Here is a 24,610-nt window from a genome sequence, read left to right on the forward strand (position 1 = left end):
CCCTGTATATAACCTCCACATTGACTCTGTACCGGTACCCCCTGTATATAACCTCCACATTAACTCTGTACCGGTACCCCCTGTATATAGCCTCCACATTGACTCTGTACCAGGTACCCCCGTATATAGCCTCCACATTAACTCTGTACCGGTACCCCCTGTATATAACCTCCACATTAACTCTGTACCGTACCCCTGTATATAGCCTCCACATTAACTCTGTACCGGTACCCCTGTATATAACCTCCACATTAACTCTGTACCGGTACCCCCTGTATATAGCCTCCACATTGACTCTGTACCGGTACCCCTGTATATAGCCTCCACATTGACTCTGTACCGGTACCCCCTGTATATAGCCTCCACATTGACTCTGTACCGGTACCCCCTGTATATAGCCTCCACATTGACTCTGTACCAGTACCCCCTGTATATAGCCTCCACATTGACTCTGTACCGTAACACCCTGTATATAGCCTCCACATTGACTCTGTACCGTAACACCCTGTATATAGCCTCCACATTGACTCTGTACCGTAATACCCTGTATATAGCCTCCACATTGACTCTGTACCGTAATACCCTGTATATAGCCTCCACATTGACTCTGTACCATAATACCCTGTATATAGCCTCCACATTGTTATTTTGCTATTGTTATTAACTGCTGCTCTTTAATTATTTGTTATTCTTATCTCTTACTTTTTTTGTATTTTCTTAAAACCGCATTGTTGGTTAAGGGCTTGTAAGTAAGCATTTCACGGTAAGGTTGTTGTATTCGGCGCATGTAACATTCTATTTTATATACATAGACATAGAATAATTGATCACTTTAATAATGGAACACTAGTCACTTTAATGATGTTTACATACTGCTTTCCTCATCTCATATGTATATACTGTATTATATTCTACTGTATTTACTAACTAGTCACTTTAATAATGGAACACTAGTCACTTTAATAATGGAACACTAGTCACTTTAATAATGGAACACTAGACACTTTAATAATGTTAACATACTGCTTTACTCATCTCATATGTATATACTGTATTATATTCTACTGTATTTACTAACTAGTCACTTTAATAATGTTAACATACTGCTTTACTCATCTCATATGTATATACTGTATTATATTCTACTGTATTTACTAACTAGTCACTTTAATAATGTTTACATACTGCTTTACTCATCTCATATGTATGTACTGTATTCTATTCTACTGTATTTACTAACTAGTCACCTTAATAATGTTTACATACTGCTGTACTCATCTCATATGTATATACTGTATTCTATTCTACTGTACTTACTAACTAGTCACTTTAATAATGTTAACATACTGCTTTACTCATCTCATATGTACTGTATTCTATTCTACTGTATTTACTAACTAGTCACCTTAATAATGTTTACATACTGCTTTACTCATCTCATATGTATATACTGTATTCTATTCTACTGTATTTTAGTCTATGCTTTACTCATCTCATATGTAAATACTGTATTCTATTCTACTGTATTTTAGTCTATGCTTTACTCATCTCATATGTATATACTGTATTCTATTCTACTGTATTTTAGTCTATGCTTTACTCATCTCATATGTAAATACTGTTTTCTATTCTACTGTATTTTAGTCTATGCTTTACTCATCTCATATGTATATACTGTATTCTATTCTACTGTATTTTAGTCTATGCTTTACTCATCTCATATGTAAATACTGTTTTCTATTCTACTGTATTTTAGTCAATGCCACTGACATTGTTTGTCCTAATATTTATATATTTCTTAACTCCATTCTTGTACTTTAGATGTTTGTGTATTGTTAGATACTGTTGGAGCAAAATACACAAGTATTTTGCTACACCTACAAATAACATCTGCTAAATCTGTGTATGTCACCAATAAAATGTTATTTGATGTGTAAGTTGTCAAAGGGGAAGGATAATGACAATGGAAAAAAATAACTTGTACAGAAATACAGAGATGAAGGAAAAGCGGAGGTACATTTTTTTTTAAAAGCACGAGTAAAACACTGTCTAAGCTCTGTGCCTCTGTCCCAAACTGATATCATCCAGGAATATACACTGGGTACGACACTTCTCCTTCAGCTCTCCTTTTCCCCTTCCCTCTCTTCTCCTCTCGAAGCTCATCCTCCACTCTCACCCCAATCTAGGTCAAGTGACCTCCTTGGTTGCCAATTGTATCATGGAGTCCCTCTTCCCTCCTCGCCACCCTGGATTCTTAACATGCCTGCCCCACCTGGTGGCAGGGTGCTGGAACAACAACTCTGTGTTCCGGGCCAGACTGGGAAGTTTCTCTGGGTCCACAGGTAAATGGTGGGGAAGTCATTGGTTGGCCACACTCCAGGTGCTGATCAGACACAGCTGGTTGGATGGTAGTGGTAGGGTTAGGGTTAGGTTAGAGGGTCCCATTCTGCCCCACCGATCCGTACTCTGGGTGCAACCCCCGCTCAACTGGAGACTCTGAAATAGAGGGACAGGATGAGTTCAGGACCAGAAACACACTGTGATCTTGGAAATCAAAGCTCTTTATTAAAATGTGACTAGTTCTAATGAGGGAGAACTCTCATAGTTTTAGGAAGTGAGACAGACACCCACTAGCTCTATGTCATCCTGATGGGTGGTGCTGAATGAACAGTGCCACCAGCAAGGTAGAGGAAGAGCAGGAACTCAAACAGCAGGCTGCTGTCCAATGGGAGGATCCGGGAGGGACGGACAGGTTCCGGGGTGTTGAGGACTGAGAGGGGCGGGGCCAAGAGACCTACACTGTTACTGCTCCTAGACGGATGGGGACATAGACGAAGTCGGTTAGTGTGTGTTACTGCTAATTACACAAAATAGCTTTATGCGGGGAAAAATTGTGCAGGAAATATATTTCCCAGGATATTTAAGCTTGTTGGTGAAACCTAGTCAATTTAGCAGGAAAAACTGAAGACCTCCCTACTTAATAAACACTTATTAATACCACATTGATTATGTATTGAGCAAACATCTTTTCAACCAATTGATCTTGGAAGTGTTATTTATGTCAACAAAATCCAAGACTTCCAGACCTCTTTCACCTCTTTTATTAGAGAGGACTGACTTTTTTTAGTTTGTGAGACGTATTTTTCCAGATGAAGTCAAGAAACGTCTTACTGATCTCTTTACACTGTAGAGGGATTTACACATAAAGATAATGAGGGGTAGACAAAGCGAGACAGTCCCTCTGCCTTGGACATAATCACTCTCCCAAGTATAGAAAGAGTCCTTTGTAGCCAATTATTAAATATATATATTCTTCTATATATTCTTAATTTTAGGAGAGAAATTAATATGTTGTCTGACTTAAGTGCTGTTTTTTTTTTTAAATAGATGTATTCCTAAATATTCATAATATTATCTATTCCGTTATTTAATCGTTTGGCATAAACCAGAGCAATCAATGTGTAATGTGTAATCAATATTTAATGACGTAATTTGTCTCCAAGTGTCAACGAGAGAAGGGTCTTTTTCCAGCTTTGAAATCAGTGAAATAAAGCTTTCATATTGGAGACCATTTCACCATTTTTAACGCAATCTTGAAGCATAAACATAAATAGGGTAATCTAGTAACTTCCAAAACTGCCTATAGAATTAAACTGATCGGCCATTAGGGGCCATGTGAAACTTTTTTTTAGGGAGGGGGTACCAAAATGGCTTCAGACCAGGCTCTCTTGCTGTGAGCGCCTCTTTGCCTTGTCGTTGTTGGCGGTGGCCGAGACACAAAGTGCATTTTGTAACATTTTGGCTAATGTGCCCCATGTGAGGTAGCCAGACGAGTTCAAGACTCCCTAGTCTGTCCCGTGGATTCGTTATAATGGCCGATAAGGAAGGGAACGGTCATGTCGTTGCTATGTTACTGTTCACATAGTGACGATACAAGCTTGCTAAGCGGCTAGCTAGTAGCTACACATTCATTCCAACGTTAGCTTGCTAGCGTGCTGATGCGCCGCTATTTCTACGGAAGCCTGGTCGGATACACACTTGCGGTTCGCCGTCTGGCCAAAGATACTCGTTTATAAGTGTGCGCTCTTGACTTTAATTTTTGACGAATGTAGCTAGCGAGCTAACCAGCTAGTTAATGAAGTAAAGTTAGCTGTGACCTACTTACTTCTAGCTAGTAAAGTTACTATATTTTGTCATACCTTGTCTTAACCTAAACGTAACTTTCTAGGTGTCATTGAAAGTCTGATCAAGTGGCAGGGAGCAGGTCTCGAACCCTCGACCTTCTTGCCCGAGGTCCGGCGCGCTATCGACTGTGTCGCACGGTCGATTGCCGTGCTTATAAACCCAGGGTCGTTACTTTATTGAAATGGTTACGTGCAAGTTCCCTAAACATTGACTGAGGTAAAGACAGTATCAAGTTCGATATTCGACGGATATTCACGCTTTCAAAACCTCCAATAGCTTTCAAACCACTTGAGCCACAGACTCCAAATAAGTGTCATGATGTTGGAAAAATTGCGCACAACATTGCACAGGTCTTGTTTTCACGATTTAGACACGGATTTGCTTTCCAAAGCTAATAAACACGTGGAAATGTGAGCAGCGTCTTGTATTCCTAGTTGAATTAGTTAGGGAGCGTCAACAAAGTACAACCTTTTATTACATTCAAATTTCAATAGCTCCATGGTCATGTGACCTACTTACTTCAAACAAGGTTCCGAATGTCCACTGACTACTGTTCTATGTTGCACACCCTTTAGTTTGTCCATTTTCACTTTTCAAAATGTAGAATTTCAATAGCTCCTTGCTCATGTGTCCTGGTGACTGCAAACAAGGTTCAGAATGTCCACTCAGTAGGCCTACACATTGCACCCTCTGATTTTTGTCTACTGTCATCTCATGCTATTAGACTTACATCTGTAAGCTTTGCAGGCCTTCATTTTACATGGGTGTTTAAAAAAAAAAAAAAAAAAAAAACTTTTAAGTCAACAAATGTTCCATCCTCACGATAACTATCTTTCACATTGAAAAACTGAAAAGATCCGCAAATGGCTGTATGTGGAATGGATCAAGGACAGGAGAGGTGTTCAGACAGAGGTGTTTAAAGGAAGGCGCACAAGTAGGCCTCATGAAAAACAATGTTTCATGTGCTCTTTTTAAATCACAGTAATAGGCAGTGATGGTGAGCTTGATAACGTGTGTTACAGATACAGGTATCCTGTGTGTATTTCTTTTCACTCCTTCTCCCCTCACAGGTGACAATCATCATTCCCCAATCAGTCACCAATCAGTCATCAATCAGAAGACACACCTCCTCCTGTTACCATTACCCAATCACATTCATTTTCCATTGGTTTAAAAACCCTATCAGTTGTTTTCCTCAATAGTTCCCCAATCACTCATCAATCAGAAGACACACCTCCTCCTGTTTCCATTACCCAATCACATTCCCTTTCCCTTGGTTTAAAAACCCTGTCAGTTGTTTTCCTCAGTAGTTCAATCTCTCTGTCATGCAGTCTCTCTCTAGGGCTCTTGTTTTGGTTTTACAACCACATAGCACTTGCTCACCATCAGTGAGTATTGTTATTTTGCTATACTGTTTGTTTGTTGGTGGGAAAAGGGGGAACCAAGACAAGTCGCCCATGGGCATACACTACCCGTAGGTAAACGTTGTCTAAATACACTAGTTAGAACTGTGCGGACCACCCACTGTATTTTTGGTTAGTTAGTTGTTATTGAAGTAGGCTAGTTTAGCTTATGGGTGTTTTGGGATATTTGTTTCTTTCCTTGGGTCCAGCTCAGACCCTTTTCCTTGGGTCCAGCTCAGACCCTTTTTCTTGGGTCCAGCTCAGACCCTTTTTCTTGGGTCCAGCTCAGACCCTTTTCCTTGTGTGCATTTGCATGGCAAAGAGGGACTTTGCAATTCATCTGATCACTTCATAACATTCTGGACTATGTGAAATGTTGTGTCATTCTCAACTTTTGGCCACGACTGTACATTTATTCACTCTGTGACAGGGTTGGATCCTATATGCTACTTATATTGTCCTGTGAATGGTTCAGTGCCTAGAATTTAGGCTGTGTAGAATGGGGTATGAAGGAAATTGCCTCTACTAATAAATTACTACTGGATTATAGTGATAAGGAAAACAACATACCAATGTGGGATGTGTATTCATTTGCCTATAACTAATCATAATTCCATTATGCTTACATAAAGAGAATACTTCAATGAGAGTCCTGCCATGGAAAAGACGACTGGGTGGACATAAAGTGGAAAGGAGGGGAAATAACTCCCACCATGCAGCAGGACACCTTCAGCTGTGGGGTCTTTTGTAATGCAGGTTTGATGGTTATATTTTCAATAATGAATGGTTAGCTGTTATGTGACAATTGGGTCAAAAACTCTTATTTTATTTTCTAGGTGTAGATGGCCAAGGAAGTTGCACAGAACTTTCCTCCCAACATCCCTTCCCAAATTGATATGGAACCTTCACAAAAACACATGGAGGTACTGCGAATATAAATGGCTGAGGATAGACAACATGTCTGGTAATGATATTTAATTCAGAGTAAATGTAGATTATTTATTGTTGTGTGGGACAGCCATGTGTTCAGGTCATGCCTATGTTTTCAGAGTTCCACAAAGCCAACAACTGCTTCATGTGTGCCACTGATAAAGAACCTGGATGTGGCCCAAAGACTGACTGGCTTAGTAACTTCATTTAACATTTTTATAATCTTTTGACAACAGTTACAGCATGTAAGACAATTTATGATATAACACAATGGAAGGCTAATTCGTCATAGTGCATTGATATTTGTTATTATTTATAACGTGTTCCGCTTTGTTTTAGATTGGATGTGTTGCATGCCAACGGGGGTTCCATGTGCTGTGCCTAGGAATGAAGACACAAGAGTTCACCAGAGTAAAGAACACAAACAGGAAGTGCTGTCTTTGTTGTTGGAAATGTATGCATTACCTCATCCATAGTGAAGAGGTTCTGACATGTACATCAACCAGGGATAAAGAGGAAGTTAACGCGGTGAAATGTTTCATTTAATTGAACTTAAGTGTCTGACATGTTGGGAAAGATTAAAGTTCTACAATTTGTCAATTATATTTTTATTAATTGATTTACTGGCCACCATTACTGTGGTTCCATGTGCTGTGCCTAGGAATGAAGACAGAGTTCAACAGAGCAAAGAACATAAACAGGAAGTGCTGTCTTTGTTGTTGGAAAATGTATGCATTACCTCATCCACACTGAAGAGGCTCTGACATCAAATCAAATTAAATGTTATTTGTCACATACACATGGTTAGCAGATGTTAATGCAAGTGTAGCGAAATGCTTGTGCTTCTAGTTCCGACAATGCAGTGATAACCAACAAGTAATCTAACTAACAATTCCAAAACTACTGTCTTATACACAGTGTAAGGGGATAAAGAATATGTACATAAGGATATATGAATGAGTGATGGTACAGAGCAGCATACAGTAGATGGTATCGAGTACAGTATATACATATGAGATGAGTATGTAGACAAAGTGGCATAGTTAAAGTGGCTAGTGATACATGTATTACATAAGGTTGCAGTCGATGATGTAGAGTACAGTATATACGTATGCATATGAGATGAATAATGTAGGGTAAGTAACATTACATCAACCAGGGATAAAGAGGAAGTTAACATGGTGAAATGTTTCATATTTAATTAAACTTAAATGTCTGACATGTTGGAAAAGATTAAAGGTCTACAATTTGTCAATTATATTTTTGTTAATTGATTTACTGGCCACCATTACTGTGGTTACATGTTCAGTATATGTATGGCCAGTAAACACACTGCAGTCTACCTCACACTCCATCCCTGTTCAGTATATATATTGACCAGTCTACCTCACTCTCCATCCCTGTTCAGTATATATATTGACCAGTCTACCTCACTCTCCATCCCTGTTCAGTATATATATTGACCAGCCTAGCTCACTCTCCATCCCTGTTCAGTATTTATATTGACCAGTCTACCTCACTCTCCATCCCTGTTCAGTATATATATTGATCAGCCTAGCTCACTCTCCATCCCTGTTCAGTATATATATTGACCAGCCTACCTCACTCTCCATCCCTGTTCAGTATATACATTGACCAGTCTACCTCACTCTCCATCCCTGTTCAGTATATATATTGACCAGCCTAGTTCACTCTCCATCCCTGTTCAGTATATATATTGACCTGCCTAGCTCACTCTCTATCCCTGTTCAGTGTGTATATATATATTGACCAGCCTAGCTCACTCTCTATCCCTGTTCAGTATATATATTGACCAGCCTAGCTCACTCTCCATCCCTGTTCAGTATATATATATATTGACCAGCCTAGCTCACTCTCCATCCCTGTTCAGTATATATATTGACCAGCCTAGCTCACTCTCCATCCCTGTTCAGTATATATATTGACCAGCCTAGCTCACTCTCCATCCCTGTTCAGTATATATATATATTGACCAGCCTAGCTCACTCTCCATCCCTGTTAAGTATATATATTGACCAGCCTAGCTCACTCTCCATCCCTGTTCAGTATATATATTGACCAGCCTAGCTCACTCTCCATCCCTGTTCAGTATATATATATATTGACCAGCCTACCTCACTCTCCATCCCTGTTCAGTATATATATTGACCAGCCTAGCTCACTCTCCATCCCTGTTCAGTATATATATTGACCAGCCTAGCTCACTCTCCATCCCTGTTCAGTATATATATTGACCAGCCTCGCTCACTCTCCATCCCTGTTCAGTATATATATTGACCTGCCTAGCTCACTCTCCATCCCTGTTCAGTATATATATTGACCAGCCTAGCTCACTCTCCATCCATGTTCAGTATATATATTGACCAGCCTAGCTCACTCTCCATCCCTGTTCAGTATATATATTGACCAGCCTAGCTCACTCTCCATCCCTGTTCAGTATATATATTGACCAGCCTAGCTCACTCTCCATCCCTGTTCAGTATATATATTGACCAGCCTAGTTCACTCTCCATCCCTGTTCAGTATATATATTGACCAGCCTAGCTCACTCTCCATCCCTGTTCAGTATATATATTGACCAGCCTAGCTCACTCTCCATCCCTGTTCAGTATATATATTGACCTGCCTAGCTCACTCTCCATCCCTGTTCAGTATATATATTGACCAGCCTCGCTCACTCTCCATCCCTGTTCAGTATATATATTGACCAGCCTAGCTCACTCTCCATCCCTGTTCAGTATATATATTGACCTGCCTAGCTCACTCTCCATCCCTGTTCAGTATATATATTGACCAGCCTAGCTCACTCTCCATCCCTGTTCAGTATATATATTGACCAGCCTAGCTCACTCTCCATCCCTGTTCAGTATATATATTGACCTGCCTAGCTCACTCTCCATCCCTGTTCAGTATATATATTGACCAGCCTAGCTCACTCTCCATCCCTGTTCAGTATATATATTGACCAGCCTAGCTCACTCTCCATCCCTGTTCAGTATATATATTGACCAGCCTAGCTCACTCTCCATCCCTGTTCAGTATATATATATATTTACCAGCCTAGCTCACTCTCCATCGCTGTTCAGTATATATATATATTGACCAGCCTAGCTCACTCTCCATCGCTGTTCAGTATATATATTGACCAGCCTAGCTCACTCTCCATCCCTGTTCAGTATATATATATATATATATATATATATATATATATATATTGACCAGCCTAGCTCACTCTCCATCCCTATTCAGTATATATATTGACCAGCCTAGCTCACTCTCCATCCCTGTTCAGTATATATATTGACCAGCCTAGCTCACTCTCTATCCCTGTTCAGTATATATATATATTGACCAGCCTACCTCACTCTCCATCCCTGTTCAGTATATATATTGACCAGCCTAGCTCACTCTCCATCCCTGTTCAGTATATATATATATATATATATATATATTGACCAGCCTAGCTCACTCTCCATCCCTATTCAGTATATATATTGACCAGCCTAGCTCACTCTCCATCCCTGTTCAGTATATATATTGACCGGCCTAGCTCACTCTCTATCCCTGTTCAGTATATATATATATTGACCAGCCTACCTCACTCTCCATCCCTGTTCAGTATATATATTGACCAGCCTAGCTCACTCTCCATCCCTGTTCAGTATATATATTGACCAGCCTAGCTCACTCTCTATCCCTGTTCAGTATATATATTGACCAGCCTAGCTCACTCTCTATCCCTGTTCAGTATATATATTGACCAGCCTAGCTCACTCTCTATCCCTGTTCAGTATATATATTGACCAGCCTAGCTCACTCTCTATCCCTGTTCAGTATATATATATTGACCAGCCTAGCTCACTCTCTATCCCTGTTCAGTATATATATATTGACCAGCCTAGCTCACTCTCCATCCCTGTTCAGTATATATATTGACCAGCCTAGCTCACTCTCTATCCCTGTTCAGTATATATATTGACCAGCCTAGCTCACTCTCCATCCCTGTTCAGTATATATATATATATATATATATATATATATATATATTGACCAGCCTAGCTCACTCTCCATCCCTGTTCAGTATATATATTGACCAGCCTAGCTCACTCTCTATCCCTGTTCAGTATATATATATATTGACCAGCCTACCTCACTCTCCATCCCTGTTCAGTATATATATTGACCAGCCTAGCTCACTCTCCATCCCTGTTCAGTATATATATTGACCAGCCTAGCTCACTCTCTATCCCTGTTCAGTATATATATTGACCAGCCTAGCTCACTCTCTATCCCTGTTCAGTATATATATTGACCAGCCTAGCTCACTCTCCATCCCTGTTCAGTATATATATTGACCAGCCTAGCTCACTCTCCATCCCTGTTCAGTATATATATATTGACCAGCCTAGCTCACTCTCTATCCCTGTTCAGTATATATATTGACCAGCCTAGCTCACTCTCTATCCCTGTTCAGTATATATATTGACCAGCCTAGCTCACTCTCTATCCCTGTTCAGTATATATATTGACCAGCCTAGCTCACTCTCCATCCCTGTTCAGTATATATATATATATATATTGACCAGCCTAGCTCACTCTCCATCCCTGTTCAGTATATATATTGACCAGCCTAGCTCACTCTCCATCCCTGTTCAGTATATATATTGACCAGCCTAGCTCACTCTCTATCCCTGTTCAGTATATATATATATATTGACCAGCCTAGCTCACTCTCCATCCCTGTTCAGTATATATATTGACCAGCCTAGCTCACTCTCCATCCCTGTTCAGTATATATATATTGACCAGCCTAGCTCACTCTCTATCCCTGTTCAGTATATATATATTGACCAGCCTAGCTCACTCTCTATCCCTGTTCAGTATATATATATTGACCAGCCTAGCTCACTCTCTATCCCTGTTCAGTATATATATTGACCAGCCTAGCTCACTCTCCATCCCTGTTCAGTATATATATTGACCTGCCTAGCTCACTCTCCATCCCTGTTCAGTATATATATTGACCAGCCTAGCTCACTCTCTATCCCTGTTCAGTATATATATTGACCAGCCTAGCTCACTCTCTATCCCTGTTCAGTATATATATTGACCAGCCTAGCGCACTCTCCATCCCTGTTCAGTATATATATATATATATATATACATATGTATGTATGTATGTATGTATGTATGTGTGTGTGTATATATATATGTATATGTGTGTGTTGTCCAGCCTACCTCACCAGCTCACTCTCCATCCCTGCTTTAGACAATTAATAACATGACTCTTGTTCTTTGCCCTTATCCTTTATGGTTGATATTAACGAAGAAAGGACATAATAATCTGTCTCTCTCCCATCGTTAAATACTGTGGGGGGAAAAAAATAGGGAAAATAAGTACTTAGAAGTACCAATTATGATAGATAAATATTAAAGAAAAGGGTAAACACAACCCTGGACTGAACCCCCTAATTGTCAAACTAATATTAATGTACAACAATATAGAAGATACACCAATATTGCATAAACTCTAATCATGTATGTCCACTGCACGCTTCTTCGGTGTGTAATTGACATGACCAAGGAGCTATTGCAAATGTGAAACTATGAAAAATATACGCTACACTGCGTGATTTTACAGTATACACACGAGTGTACAATATAGAAGGGTAGTCAGTGGACATTAGGTCACATGACCAAGAACCTATTGAAATTCAAAATGTTGAAATAATTATTGTAAAACCTTGTGAGATGAAAATGGACAAACTAAAGGGTGTGCAATGTGTGTCTATGCCATCTACGGGTTAGCTACAACCAGACTTGAAAGTGTTTGGAGTCATGGTTAAAGAACTATTGAAATTTGAAAAACGTAATTTGTCACTATGTAGACGGTCCCTAACTGCTGTTGGTGGACGTGAGGAAAACTACAGGCGACTATCCAACCTGAAACGGTCTTTACCTCGGTTAAACATTGCAGTACAATAATCAATAATCCAACAGTAAAAAGTCAACGAACAACAGCTAATATGCAATAAAGTAATACATTGATATGTACACAATATGTGTGTACATGGGGACTGGTTAACAACTATATTTTACGTTCTTACGTTTTTACGTTACGCATTTCTTTCCCAGTCACACACAAAAAGAAAACTGCAACAAAGCACCTAGACAAAGCGCTCACTTTGTCACTCCGAGGCTCTTATTTCCAGTGTTCTGCCAGCCAGCTGAAAACGTTTACCGGCCCTTCCCTCTGACTCATGCATAGTCTACTGTAGCTACTGATTTAAAGGGCATGATTCACCAATTAGGGAGAAGAGGTTTTATTTGAGGAAATGGATTCACTTTTTCAATGCTAGTTAACAAAGGGCTAAGCTGTGTTTTCCAATATTGCACTTGTGATTTTTTTTTTTTAGTAATATTATTTGACTGCTATTCAACGGTTGCTGACAGAAATGATCCCGCGACAGGGATGGATAGCGTCAAGAAGTTAACTATAGTTATCACGAATCAAGGAGTCACGTTTTCACATTGGATTTATTTAACTACAAAAACGTTAGACTTTGTTTTTAAATGTTAATCCTAGTGCTGCTCTGCACACACCAGCTTGTTAGCTAGCTAGCGAGCGTTCTGATCTGATCTAGCGGTCAAGCTGCTCCAGCCGAAATGATGTGTATTGGAACTGATCATGATACCTCAATAGAAAATTACTCATGTAAAAGTCACCCCGTAAAATACTACTTGAGTAAAAGTATTTGGGTTTTAAATACTGTATACTTAAGTATCAAAAGTAAATGTATAACTCATTTAGTGAATCTGCCAGATCAGAGGCAGAAGAGATGACCAGGGATGTTCTCTGTTTAGTGAGTCCTCCAGATCAGAGGCAGTAGAGATGACCAGGGATGTTCTCTGTTTAGTGAGTCCTCCAGATCAGAGGCAGTAGGGATGACCAGGGATATTCTCTGTTTAGTGAGTCCTCCAGATCAGAGGCAGTAGAGATGACCAGGGATGTTCTCTGTTTAGTGAGTCCTCCAGATCAGAGGCAGTAGGGATGACCAGGGATATTCTCTGTTTAGTGAGTCCTCCAGATCAGAGGCAGTAGAGATGACCAGGGATGTTCTCTGTTTAGTGAGTCTGCCAGATCAGAGGCAGAAGAGATGACCAGGGATATTCTCTGTTTAGTGAGTCCTCCAGATCAGAGGCAGTAGAGATGACCAGGAATGTTCTCTGTTTAGTGAGTCCTCCAGATCAGAGGCAGTAGAGATGACCAGGGATGTTCTCTGTTTAGTGAGTCCTCCAGACCAGAGGCAGAAGAGATGACCAGGGATGTTCTCTGTTTAGTGAGTCCTCCAGATCAGAGGCAGTATGACCAGGGATGGTCTCTGTTTAGTGAGTCCACCAGATCAGAGGCAGTAGGGATGACCAGGGATGTTCTCTGTTTAGTGAGTCCTCCAGATCAGAGGCAGTAGGGATGACCAGGGATGTTCTCTGTTTAGTGAGTCCTCCAGATCAGAGGCAGTAGGCAGGACCAGGGATGTTCTCTGTTTAGTGAGTCCTCCAGATCAGAGGCAGTAGGGATGACCAGGGATGTTCTCTGTTTAGTGAGTCCTCCAGATCAGAGGCAGTAGGGATGACCAGGGATGTTCTCTGGATAAGTGTGTTTCACCATTTTAATCTTCTACTAAGCATTCAAAATGTATCAAGTACTCTGGGTTGTCAGGGGAATTTTTATTTCTTACAATATTTTCTTTAGGACTACAGTAAAGTAAAAGTTGTCAAATATACAGTGCCTTGCGAAAGTATTCGGCCCCCTTGAACTTTGCAAACTTTTGCCACATTTCAGGCTTCAAACATAAAGATATAAAACTGTATTTATTTGTGAAGAATCAACAAGTGGGACACAATCATGAAGTGGAACGACATTTATTGGATATTTCAAACTTTTTTAACAAATCAAAAACTGAAAAATTGGGCGTGCGAAATTATTCAGCCCCTTTACTTTCAGTGCAGCAAACTCTCTCCAGAAGTTCAGTGAGGATCTCTGAATGATCCAATGTTGACCTAAATGACCAATGATGATAAATACTATCCACCTGTGTGTAATCAAGTCTCCGTATAAATGCACCTGCACTGTGATAGTCTCAGAGGTCCGTTAAAAGCGCAGAGAGCATCATGAAGAACAAGGAACACACCAGGCAGGTCCGAGATACTGTTGATACTGTTGTGAAAAGTTTAAATAAAAAATATTTCCCAATCTTTAAACATCCCAAGGAGTACTGCAAGCGATAATATTGAAATGGAAGGAGTATCAGACCACTGCAAATCTACCAAGACCTGGCCGTCCCTCTAAACTTTCAGCTCATACAAGGAGAAGACTGATCAGAGATGCAGCCAAGAGGCCCATGATCACTCTGGATGAACTGCAGAGATCTACAGCTGAGGTGGGAGACTCTGTCCATAGGACAACAATCAGTCATATATTGCACAAATCTGGCCTTTATGGAAGAGTGGCAAGAAGAAAGCCATTTCTTAAAGATATCCATAAAAACTGTTGTTTAAAGTTTGCCACAAGCCACCTGGGAGACACACCAAACATGTGGAAGAAGGTGCTCTGGTCAGATGAAACCAAAATTGAACTTTTTGGCAACAATGCAAAACGTTATGTTTGGCGTAAAAGCAACACAGCTCATCACCCTGAACACACCATCCCCACTGTCAAACATTGTGGTGGCAGCATCATGGTTTGGGCCTGCTTTTCTTCAGCAGGGACAGGGAAGATGGTTAAAATTGATGGGAAGATGGATGGAGCCAAATACAGGACCATTCTGGAAGAAAACCTGATGGAGTCTGCAAAAGACCTGAGACTGGGACGGAGATTTGTCTTCCAACAAGACAATGATCCAAAACATAAAGCAAAATCTACAATGGAATGGTTCAAAAATAAACATATCCAGGTGTTAGAATGGCCAAGTCAAAGTCCAGACCTGAATCCAATCGAGAATCTGTGGAAAGAACTGAAAACTCCTGTTCACAAATGCTCTCCATCCAACCTCACTGAGCTCGAGCTGTTTTGCAAGGAGGAATGGGAAAACATTTCAGTCTCTCGATGTGCAAAACTGATAGAGACATACCCCAAGCGACTTACAGCTGTAATCGCAGCAAAAGGTGGCGCTACAAAGTATTATCTTAGGGGGGCTGAATCATTTTGCACGCCCAATTTTTCAGTTTTTGATTTGTTAAAAAAGTTTGAAATATCCAATAAATGTCGTTCCACTTCATGATTGTGTCCCACATGTTGTTGATTCTTCACAAAAAAAATACAGTTTTATATCTTTATGTTTGAAGCCTGAAATGTGGCAAAAGGTCGCAAAGTTCAAGGGGGCCGAATACTTTCGCAAGGCACTGTAAATAGTAAAGTACCAATACCCAAATCTGTCTCGCTGTCTCTCTGGCTCTCACTGTCTCTGTCTCTCTTGCTCGCTCTCTCTGCATTGTAAAAGAGTAATTTATTGTCTTAAGAAAAATCTCTCTCTTCAAGAACTGGTTTTGTAATATAACGTTTTTTGTTTTTTTTAATAATCCCTCATTGCCCCCCACCCGTGGTGATACGACAAACTCCCATTTTACAAATGTTGCTAGAAGGACCATTTCCCAATGAATCGGATACAGTCTCTGTCCCATCACTTCTTGTTCTTCTTCTCTTATTCTTTAACAACAAGGCCTGTGGTTAAAGAACTATCCTCTCTACGAAACAAGTATCTATACCAACCATTATGCAGAATGTCACATTAACATTCAATAGGCCCATGAAGCCAGATTATTTATATATATTTTTTTTTATTTTATTTTATTTTACCTTTATTTAACCAGGCAAGTCAGTTAAGAACATATTCTTATTTTCAATGACGGGAACAGTGGGTTAACTGGTCTAGGAACAGTGGGTTAATTGCCTGTTCAGGGGCAGAACGACAGATTTGTACCTTGTCAGCTCGGGGTTTGAACTCGCACTAGGCTACGCTGCCGCCCCGAGCTATATATATATATATAGAAAAATATATATTTTGTGTTTGGTTGAAGTGTTTAGCTAGTCCTAGGTGGATGTGATGTCTGTTTTTTGATATTGTGATGTTTTGCATATCGTGATGTCTGGTTTGGATATCGTGATGTCTGTTTTTTTGTGTCTTCCTTGTCATCTTACTCCTCTATTCAGTTGTGCTTTCCGAATCAAATGTTTTTTTCCATTGTTCCATTGTCGTTCATTTGAATGAGTATCATGATGGGTTAAATGTGTTTTTTTTACCCCTGTTAAGCTTGTTGACTCCGTATGAGATAATTCTTTGTCTAATACTTACGGGTCAATTCCACCTGAGACTTCCCCCGCCCCGGTGTGTCTCCCGTGTTTATGTTACGTAAACTATAGTCTTTATTTTTTGGTGAAGTATGTTTCCCATCAGGAGTGTGACACTAAAAGACTTGTGAGTGTGAGCAGAATCAACAACCTCTGCATCGTCAAGACAGGTGCTTTGTGGGAAGGTGTTAACTCATGTTCAGTTAGCCATTGTCATGTAAATGAAATTCAGAGCAAGCCAGCCAGAGCCGTGGTCCAGTGAGACACGAGTGACGGTCCGTGGAGGTGGACACAGACACGTCTGAGCCTTTATTTGGTAATACTACAGGCTTAGTCACAGGTGGAAATATCCCATTAGTGTGGTTTCAAGACAACCTACAGCGAGACTGTTCCAAGATCTCCTAAAGCGAGACTGTTTCAAGACCTCCTAAAGCGAGACTGTTCCAAGACGTCCTAAAGCGAGACTGTTTCAAAACCTCCTAAAGTGAGACTGTTCCAAGACCTCCTAAAGCGAGACTGTTTCAAGACCTCCGAAAGCGAGACTGTTCAAGACAAGACTGTCCTAAAGCGAGACTGTTTCAAAACCTCCTAAAGTGAGACTGTTTCAAGACCTCCTAAAGCGAGACTGTTTCAAGACCTCCTAAAGCGAGACTGTTTCAAGACCTCCTAAAGCGAGACTGTTTCAAGACCTCCTAAAGCGAGACTGTTTCAAGACCTCCTAAAGCGAGACTGTTTCAAGACCTCCTAAAGCGAGACTGTTTCAAGACCTCCTAAAGCGAGACTGTTTCAAGACCTCCTAAAGCGAGACTGTTTCAAGACCTCCTAAAGCGAGACTGTTTCAAGACCTCCTAAAGCGAGACTGTTTCAAGACCTCCTAAAGCGAGACTGTTTCAAGACCTCCTACAGCGAGACTGTTTCAAGACCTCCTACAGACTGAGACTGTTTTCAAGACCTCCTACAGACTGTTTCAGACTGTTTCAAGACCTCCTACAGCAAGACTGTTTCAAGACCTCCTACAGCGAGACTGTTTCAAGACCTCCTACAGCGAGACTGTTTCAAGACCTCCTACAGCGAGACTGTTTCAAGACCTCCTACAGCGTTTCAGACTGTTTCAAGACCTCCTAAAGCGAGACTGTTTCAAGACCTCCTAAAGCGAGACTGTTTCAAGACCTCCTAAAGCGAGACTGTTTCAAGACCTCCTAAAGCGAGACTGTTTCAAGACCTCCTAAAGCGAGACTGTTTCAAGACCTCCTAAAGCGAGACTGTTTCAAGACCTCCTACAGCGAGACTGTTTCAAGACCTCCTAAAGCGAGACTGTTTCAAGACCTCCTACAGCGAGACTGTTTCAAGACCTCCTACAGCGAGACTGTTTCAAGACCTCCTAAAGCGAGACTGTTTCAAGACCTCCTAAAGCGAGACTGTTTCAAGACCTCCTAAAGCGAGACTGTTTCAAGACCTCCTGTTTCAAGACAGCGAGACTGTTTCAAGACCTCCTAAAGCGAGACTGTTTCAAGACCTCCTACAGCGAGACTGTTTCAAGACCTCCTAAAGCGAGACTGTTTCAAGACCTCCTAAAGCGAGACTGTTTCAAGACCTCCTACAGCGAGACTGTTTCAAGACCTCCTAAAGCGAGACTGTTTCAAGACCTCCTACAGCGAGACTGTTTCAAGACCTCCTACAGCGAGACTGTTTCAAGACCTCCTACAGCGAGACTGTTTCAAGACCTCCTACAGCGAGACTGTTTCAAGACCTCCTACAGCGAGACTGTTTCAAGACCTCCTACAGCGAGACTGTTTCAAGACCTCCTACAGCGAGACTGTTTCAAGACCTCCTAAAGCGAGACTGTTTCAAGACCTCCTACAGCGAGACTGTTTCAAGACTCCTACAGTGTTTCAAGACCTCCTACAGCGAGACTGTTTCAAGACCTCCTAAAGCGAGACTGTTTCAAGACCTCCTAAAGCGAGACTGTTTCAAGACCTCCTAAAGCGAGACTGTTTCAAGACCTCCTAAAGCGAGACTGTTTCAAGACCTCCTACAGCTGAGACTGTTTCAAGACCTCCTACAGCGAGACTGTTTCAAGACCTCCTACAGCGAGACTGTTTCAAGACCTCCTAAGCGAGACTGTTTCAAGACCTCCTAAAGCGAGACTGTTTCAAGACCTCCTAAAGCGAGACTGTTTCAAGACCTCCTAAAGCCTCCTACAGAGACTGTTTCAAGACCTCCTAAAGCGAGACTGTTTCAAGACCTCCTACAGCGAGACTGTTTCAAGACCTCCTACAGCGAGACTGTTTCAAGACCTCCTACAGCGAGACTGTTTCAAGACCTCCTAAAGCGAGACTGTTTCAAGACCTCCTACAGCGAGACTGTTTCAAGACCTCCTAAAGCGAGACTGTTTCAAGACTGTTTCAAGACCTCCTACAGCGAGACTGTTTCAAGACCTCCTAAGCGAGACTGTTTCAAGACCTCCTAAAGCGAGACTGTTTCAAGACCTCCTAAAGCGAGACTGTTTCAAGACCTCCTAAAGCGAGACTGTTTCAAGACCTCCTAAAGCGAGACTGTTTCAAGACCTCCTACTGTTTCAAGACCTCCTACAGCGAGACTGTTTCAAGACCTCCTACAGCGAGACTGTTTCAAGACCTCCTAAAGCGAGACTGTTTCAAGACCTCCTAAAGCGAGACTGTTTCAAGACCTCCTAAAGCGAGACTGTTTCAAGACCTCCTAAAGCGAGACTGTTTCAAGACCTCCTACAGCGAGACTGTTTCAAGACCTCTCTCTCCCTCGGAGACTGATTTACTGCAGTTGCTCTTTTTTCCTGACGTCATTGATGTGAAAATGTTTAGTCACTCCGTTAATCATCCATCTGGTGAAATCATATACCAGGAGACACACAAATGACTTCTGTAATCTTATTAAATACAGAAAGGGGACTATTTTTAAACCTACCTCTTTTAGATGTTTACTTAAAACCAACCGTCTGTCTGTGATGTCAAACAGTGATTCTACTGGTCATAGCTTTAGTGTGTATAGTCTAGGGTAGGGTGGCACCCCCATTCCCTATAGGTCCTGGTCAAAAGTAGTGCACTACGTAGGGAATAGGGTGCCATTTGGTACACTATTTCTGAGCTCACTCTCACTCCATTAGCCTCTGTCATCGTTTAAAAACATTCCACCATGTTGCCCTTATATGCACACCATCCCTCTCCCTCGATCTGTCCCATATGGCATCCTAATCCCTACATAGTGCACTACTTTTGACATAGGGCCCTAATCTAAAATAGGGCCCTATGTAGGGAATAGGGTGCCATTTTGGAACACAAGTCTCTGTGCTCTAACTCATCTCACACACACAGTTTAGTTTAAAAGAACACCTTTTATTTGTTGCACTATAAAGAATACATTACATCTCTCTTCAGAATGTTCCAGAACCTTCTTCTCTACAGATGTTTTACCATGACTTTAAATATAGAATGAGAATGACGGCGAGCTTGTTTTCTCCAGACACCCTTCCCAACCTGATGGGAATTCTCCACAGATTTCAGCTACCAGTGTACAAAACTGCCTTGCTTTTTCCTGGTTTTCTACTTCCTGGTTTTCTACTTCCTGGGTTTTTATTTACAATAAGAATAGAACCTTCTGAAAGGTGTATAAAAGTTCATTTGTAAGGATGGTATGATTGTTGGAAACACAAGTCATGAACTAAGAAAAGGTTGTTTGTCTCTTGTAACCTAAACTGAAACACTTCTATTTGTCCCGGTGGTTTTCTCTTGCACTCTGCTTACATCATTCTTGTTATTGTCTTCGACAATACTTCTAAAGAGAAAAAAAACAAACACCAGATTACAGTTACTATTTACAACCTTGTTAACCATATTTTAAGAGAGTCTCTAGTTACATATAATTCACTGATTCTAAAAGCTAATATGAGTTAGGAGCTTGAAAGGGTTAATTGTCTCACCTGTACAGGTGGAGTTCTTCAGTAAGTCTGTCTCTCAGTTCCTCCGTCTCCTTGGTTTCCCTCTTCTGGATTTGTAGCTTTGTCTTCTGCTCTCTGCTAGCGTCCTCCAGCCTGTCCACTGTCTCCTGTGGGGAGGGAGACGAAGGGACTAACTACGGCTTCAGAAACGGTTCATAAACCTGACATGAGTGTTCATAAACCTGACATGAGTGTTCATAAACCTGACATGAGTGTTTATAAACCTGACATGAGTGTTCATAAAACCTGACATGAGTGTTCATAAACCTGACATGAGTGTTCATAAACCTGACATGAGTGTTTATAAACCTGACATGAGTGTTCATAAACCTGACATGAGTGTTCATAAACCTGACATGAGTGTTCATAAACCTGACATGATCATAAACCTGTCCTGAGTGTTCATAAACCTGACATGAGTGTTCATAAACCTGACATGAGTGTTCATAAACCTGACATGAGTGTTCATAAAACCTGACATGAGTGTTTATAAACCTGACATGAGTGTTCATAAACCTGACATGAGTGTTTATAAACCTGACATGAGTGTTCATAAACCTGACATGAGTGTTCATAAACCTGACATGAGTGTTCATAAACCTGACATGAGTGTTCATAAACCTGACATGAGTGTTTATAAACCTGACATGAGTGTTCATAAACCTGACATGAGTGTTCATAAACCTGACATGAGTGTTCATAAACCTGACATGAGTGTTCATAAACCTGACATGAGTGTTCATAATGAACTGAAAGGCTGGTGTTTTTAATATATGTCTGTATATGTTGGAGGGATTTGTTATGAGTGTGAAGCATTTCTGGACAGCCTTGTAATTCCAACCCTGTCTACTGGATCTTATTCCATCTCTCCCTTCATCACTCCGTACCCTGTACTGCTCTGCGTCCTCTCTCCTGTGGGTCTCCATCAGTACGAGTCTCTCCTCCAGGCAGGCTCTCTGCAGCCCCAGCCTCTGTCCCTCCTCCCTCAGGGGCCCCCGACGGGCCCTCAACTCCCGGGCCTGCTGCCTGGCCTTCACCTGGGCCTCTGACGTCCTCTCCCTCCGCTTCAACAGGGCCAGCAGCATTGGCTCATACCTTGGGGAGGAGGAGAGAGGATAATGCACTTCTTTGCACCTGCCTTAACATCTGCACATATGTGTACGTGACCAATAAACTTTGATTTGGTATAATGGAAGTTGGCATCATGATAAATGAGTAATGATTATAGTATCAGTCATGATTATTGCATACATCATAACTGTCAATCCTAGTGCCATGCTTGACGAGAGATCACCTTGGGGTTTTGATAACACCTGGCAATGTTGAGAGAGAATACCTTTCCTCCAGTGCCTTGAGCACCCCCTGCAGGTACTGCTGTATGTCCCCACAAGCGGTCCTCTTGCTCTGGGTCAGCTCCTCTTTGGGGTTGGGTGTCTGGCTGTGTGTCTGGAGCTCGGACTGAAAGGTGGAGAGCTGGGTCTGGTGGGTGGAGCGGAGTTGAGACACGTCCTCAGTCAGCTGGATGATCAGTGTGTCGAGTTCCATCTGGGGAAGAGAGAGAGTGAGAGACGGAGAGAGAGTGAGAGACGGAGAGACAGAGAGAGAGAGAGTGAGACAGACGGAGAGACAGAGAGAGTGAGACAGACGGAGAGACAGAGAGAGTGAGAGACGGAGAGACAGAGAGAGTGAGAGACGGAGAGACAGAGAGAGACAGAGAGACAGAGAGAGAGTGAGAGACGGAGAGACAGAGAGAGAGAGACAGACGGGGGGAGAGAGAGGGACATGAGAGAAACTCAGAAGAACCTGTATTGCCTTCTCTGAGCTCTGATGAAGCCGTAGTTGTTCTCGAACACATGTGGTTCTGAAACACCAAGGTTCCAGAATTCTCTGACGGTTCTGGAACACTCTATTTTGGACAATTTAGAATGCTCCAGAACACTGATATAGATCCTAACTCCCCGGAATTATATAGAACGCTCAGAAGGTTCTCGAATGCACGTAAGGTTTTGGAACATTCAGAAGGTTGACTAAAAGCTCAGAAGGTGCTGGAACACCCAGAAGTTTCATGAATGCTCATTAGGTTCTGGAATGGTCAGAAGAACACTCTTGTCCCTACCTGTTCCTTGTTGAGCTGGGCCACCTCACGCTGCTGGCTTACCAGGATGACCTGGTTGTGAGCACACTCCCTGGCGACAGAGAACAGCCTCCTCTTCAGCCTCCTCATGTCCTCCTGAAGACCCTGCCTCTCCAGATGCACACTGGACAGCCTCATCTCCTCCTCACTCCTCTCAGCCCTTAAAGACTGCCACTCCCTCATCCGCGCCTCCCTCCTCCCATCTGCCTCAATATTGAGCACCTGCCTTAACTGTGCTGCTTGCCCTCCTTCTCTCCCTTCCTCTGTCCCTGTCTTCTCCTCCCTTAGTGCCTGTAGCTCTCCCATCAGTTCATCCCGTCTCTTTTCCATTCTCCCCACCTCCTCGATGCACCCCTCTAGCACAGTACCCAACTCCTGCATGGAACCCCTCAACTCCACCCCTCCCAACTCTGTCTCTAGTTGTTGATCTCCCCTCAATTCCACCCCTCCCCTCAATTCCACCCCTCCCCTCATCTCCACCCCTCCCCTCATCTCCACCCCTCCCCTCATCTCCACCCCTCCCCTCAACTCCACACCTCCCAACTCTGTCTCTAGTTGTTGATCTCCCCTCAATTCCACCCCTCCCCTCAACTCCACCCCTCCCAACTCTGTCTCTAGTTGTTGATCTCCCCTCAATTCCACCCCTCCCCTCATCTCCACCCCTCCCAACTCTGTCTCTAGTTGTTGATCTCCCCTCAATTCCACCCCTCCCCTCATCTCCACCCCTCCCCTCATCTCCACCCCTCCCCTCATCTCCACACCTCCCACTCCTGTCTCTAGTTGTAGACCTCCCCTCATCTCCACCCCTCCCCTCATCTCCACCCCTCCCACTCCTGTCTCTAGTTGTAGACCTCCCCTCATCTCCACCCCTCCCCTCATCTCCACCCCTCCCACTCCTGTCTCTAGTTGTAGACCTCCCCTCATCTCCACCCCTCCCCTCATCTCCACCCCTCCCACCTCTGTCTCTAGTGGTTGGTCTCCCATCATGTCCCCCTCTGTGCCCCTGTCTGTGTCCTCTTCACACAACATGGACATGAGTCCTCTTGTGTCTGTTTCTCCACAGTCTCCTAACTCATCTGAATGTCTTTTTGTCGAGACAGCTTGATAGCTTTGGGGCTCAAATTGGCTCAAAAAGGTACTGCCCAAATATGTCTTCAGATCCACACCTCTCCCAGACTCCAGTCCTTCAGTCTTGGTATTCCCCACAGACTCCATGAGTCCTTGTGTTTTTAGTCCTCTGTCCATGTGTCTGTCTTGTGTTACCTTATTCATGTTGGTGTTGTGTTGGCAAAATCCTTTTGGTAAGCTGGGGTAAGTCCACTCTAAAGGGTCAAAAGTAATTCCTGTCTCCTCCGTACAGTTCTCTAACATGGCCAGCATCCCCATTAGCTCTTTCTGATACTCAGCCATAGTGCCACTCAGCAGAGTGCCTGCAGAGGTAAGAGGAGGCAACTGAGGCTGGACAGCGGCTCCTGTGGCTCCAGTCTGATCCGAAATGGATTCTACCTCCTTCAGGTGAATTTGGCACTGGTTCCTAGACTCCTCCATGTGTGTGTCTGTGTAGGTCAGGATGGAGGCACGTGTGTGACGGTCATTACCACCACAGCTCCCCATCA

The 24,610-nt window shown here is 42.3% G+C and overlaps 1 protein-coding gene and 2 long non-coding RNA genes across 4 annotated transcripts; 1 reads left to right on the top strand and 2 right to left on the bottom strand.

Moving 5' to 3' along the window:
• Window positions 1–333: 333 nt before the first annotated feature.
• LOC118379739 (uncharacterized) lies at window positions 334–4,959 on the bottom strand. The gene is made up of 3 exons (XR_004824708.2): window positions 4,705–4,959; window positions 2,632–2,811; window positions 334–2,496 (listed from the first exon to the last, which is right to left on the bottom strand). It is a non-coding gene; the product is annotated as an uncharacterized LOC118379739 (long non-coding RNA).
• A 541-nt stretch (window positions 4,960–5,500) lies between these two features.
• Window positions 5,501–7,087, top strand: LOC118379740 (uncharacterized). 2 transcript variants are annotated; one of them, XR_008069952.1, is made up of 4 exons: window positions 5,501–5,573; window positions 6,221–6,344; window positions 6,425–6,552; window positions 6,858–7,087. It is a non-coding gene; the product is annotated as an uncharacterized LOC118379740 (long non-coding RNA). The 2 variants fall into 2 exon arrangements; XR_008069953.1 differs by having other exon boundaries at window positions 5,512–5,659.
• Window positions 7,088–20,245: 13,158 nt separating this feature from the next.
• On the bottom strand, window positions 20,246–23,297 carry LOC118376649 (syncoilin-like). The gene is made up of 5 exons (XM_035763389.2): window positions 22,977–23,297; window positions 22,197–22,405; window positions 21,748–21,955; window positions 20,843–20,967; window positions 20,246–20,697 (listed from the first exon to the last, which is right to left on the bottom strand). The coding sequence occupies exons 1-5, from the start codon at window positions 23,175–23,177 to the stop codon at window positions 20,613–20,615; spliced, it is 828 nt and encodes a 275-aa protein (XP_035619282.2). The 5' UTR covers window positions 23,178–23,297; the 3' UTR covers window positions 20,246–20,612.
• Between the last annotated feature and the right edge of the window lie 1,313 nt (window positions 23,298–24,610).

Source organism: Oncorhynchus keta, chromosome 19, assembly GCF_023373465.1.
Source record: "Oncorhynchus keta strain PuntledgeMale-10-30-2019 chromosome 19, Oket_V2, whole genome shotgun sequence".
Classification (NCBI taxonomy): domain Eukaryota; kingdom Metazoa; phylum Chordata; class Actinopteri; order Salmoniformes; family Salmonidae; genus Oncorhynchus; species Oncorhynchus keta.

Bases quoted from the DNA above. Each gene is read 5' to 3' on its own strand.
- LOC118376649 (XM_035763389.2), bottom strand. From the start codon at position 23,177: ATGAGGGAGTGGCAGTCTTTAAGGGCTGAGAGGAGTGAGGAGGAGATG. The intron at 21,956-22,196 runs GTATTCTCTCTC...CTCCTCCCCAAG, and splicing joins CTCAAGGCACTGGAGGAAAG to GTATGAGCCAATGCTGCTGG. The intron at 20,968-21,747 runs GTACGGAGTGAT...CCCTCCCCACAG, and splicing joins AGGACGCAGAGCAGTACAGG to GAGACAGTGGACAGGCTGGA.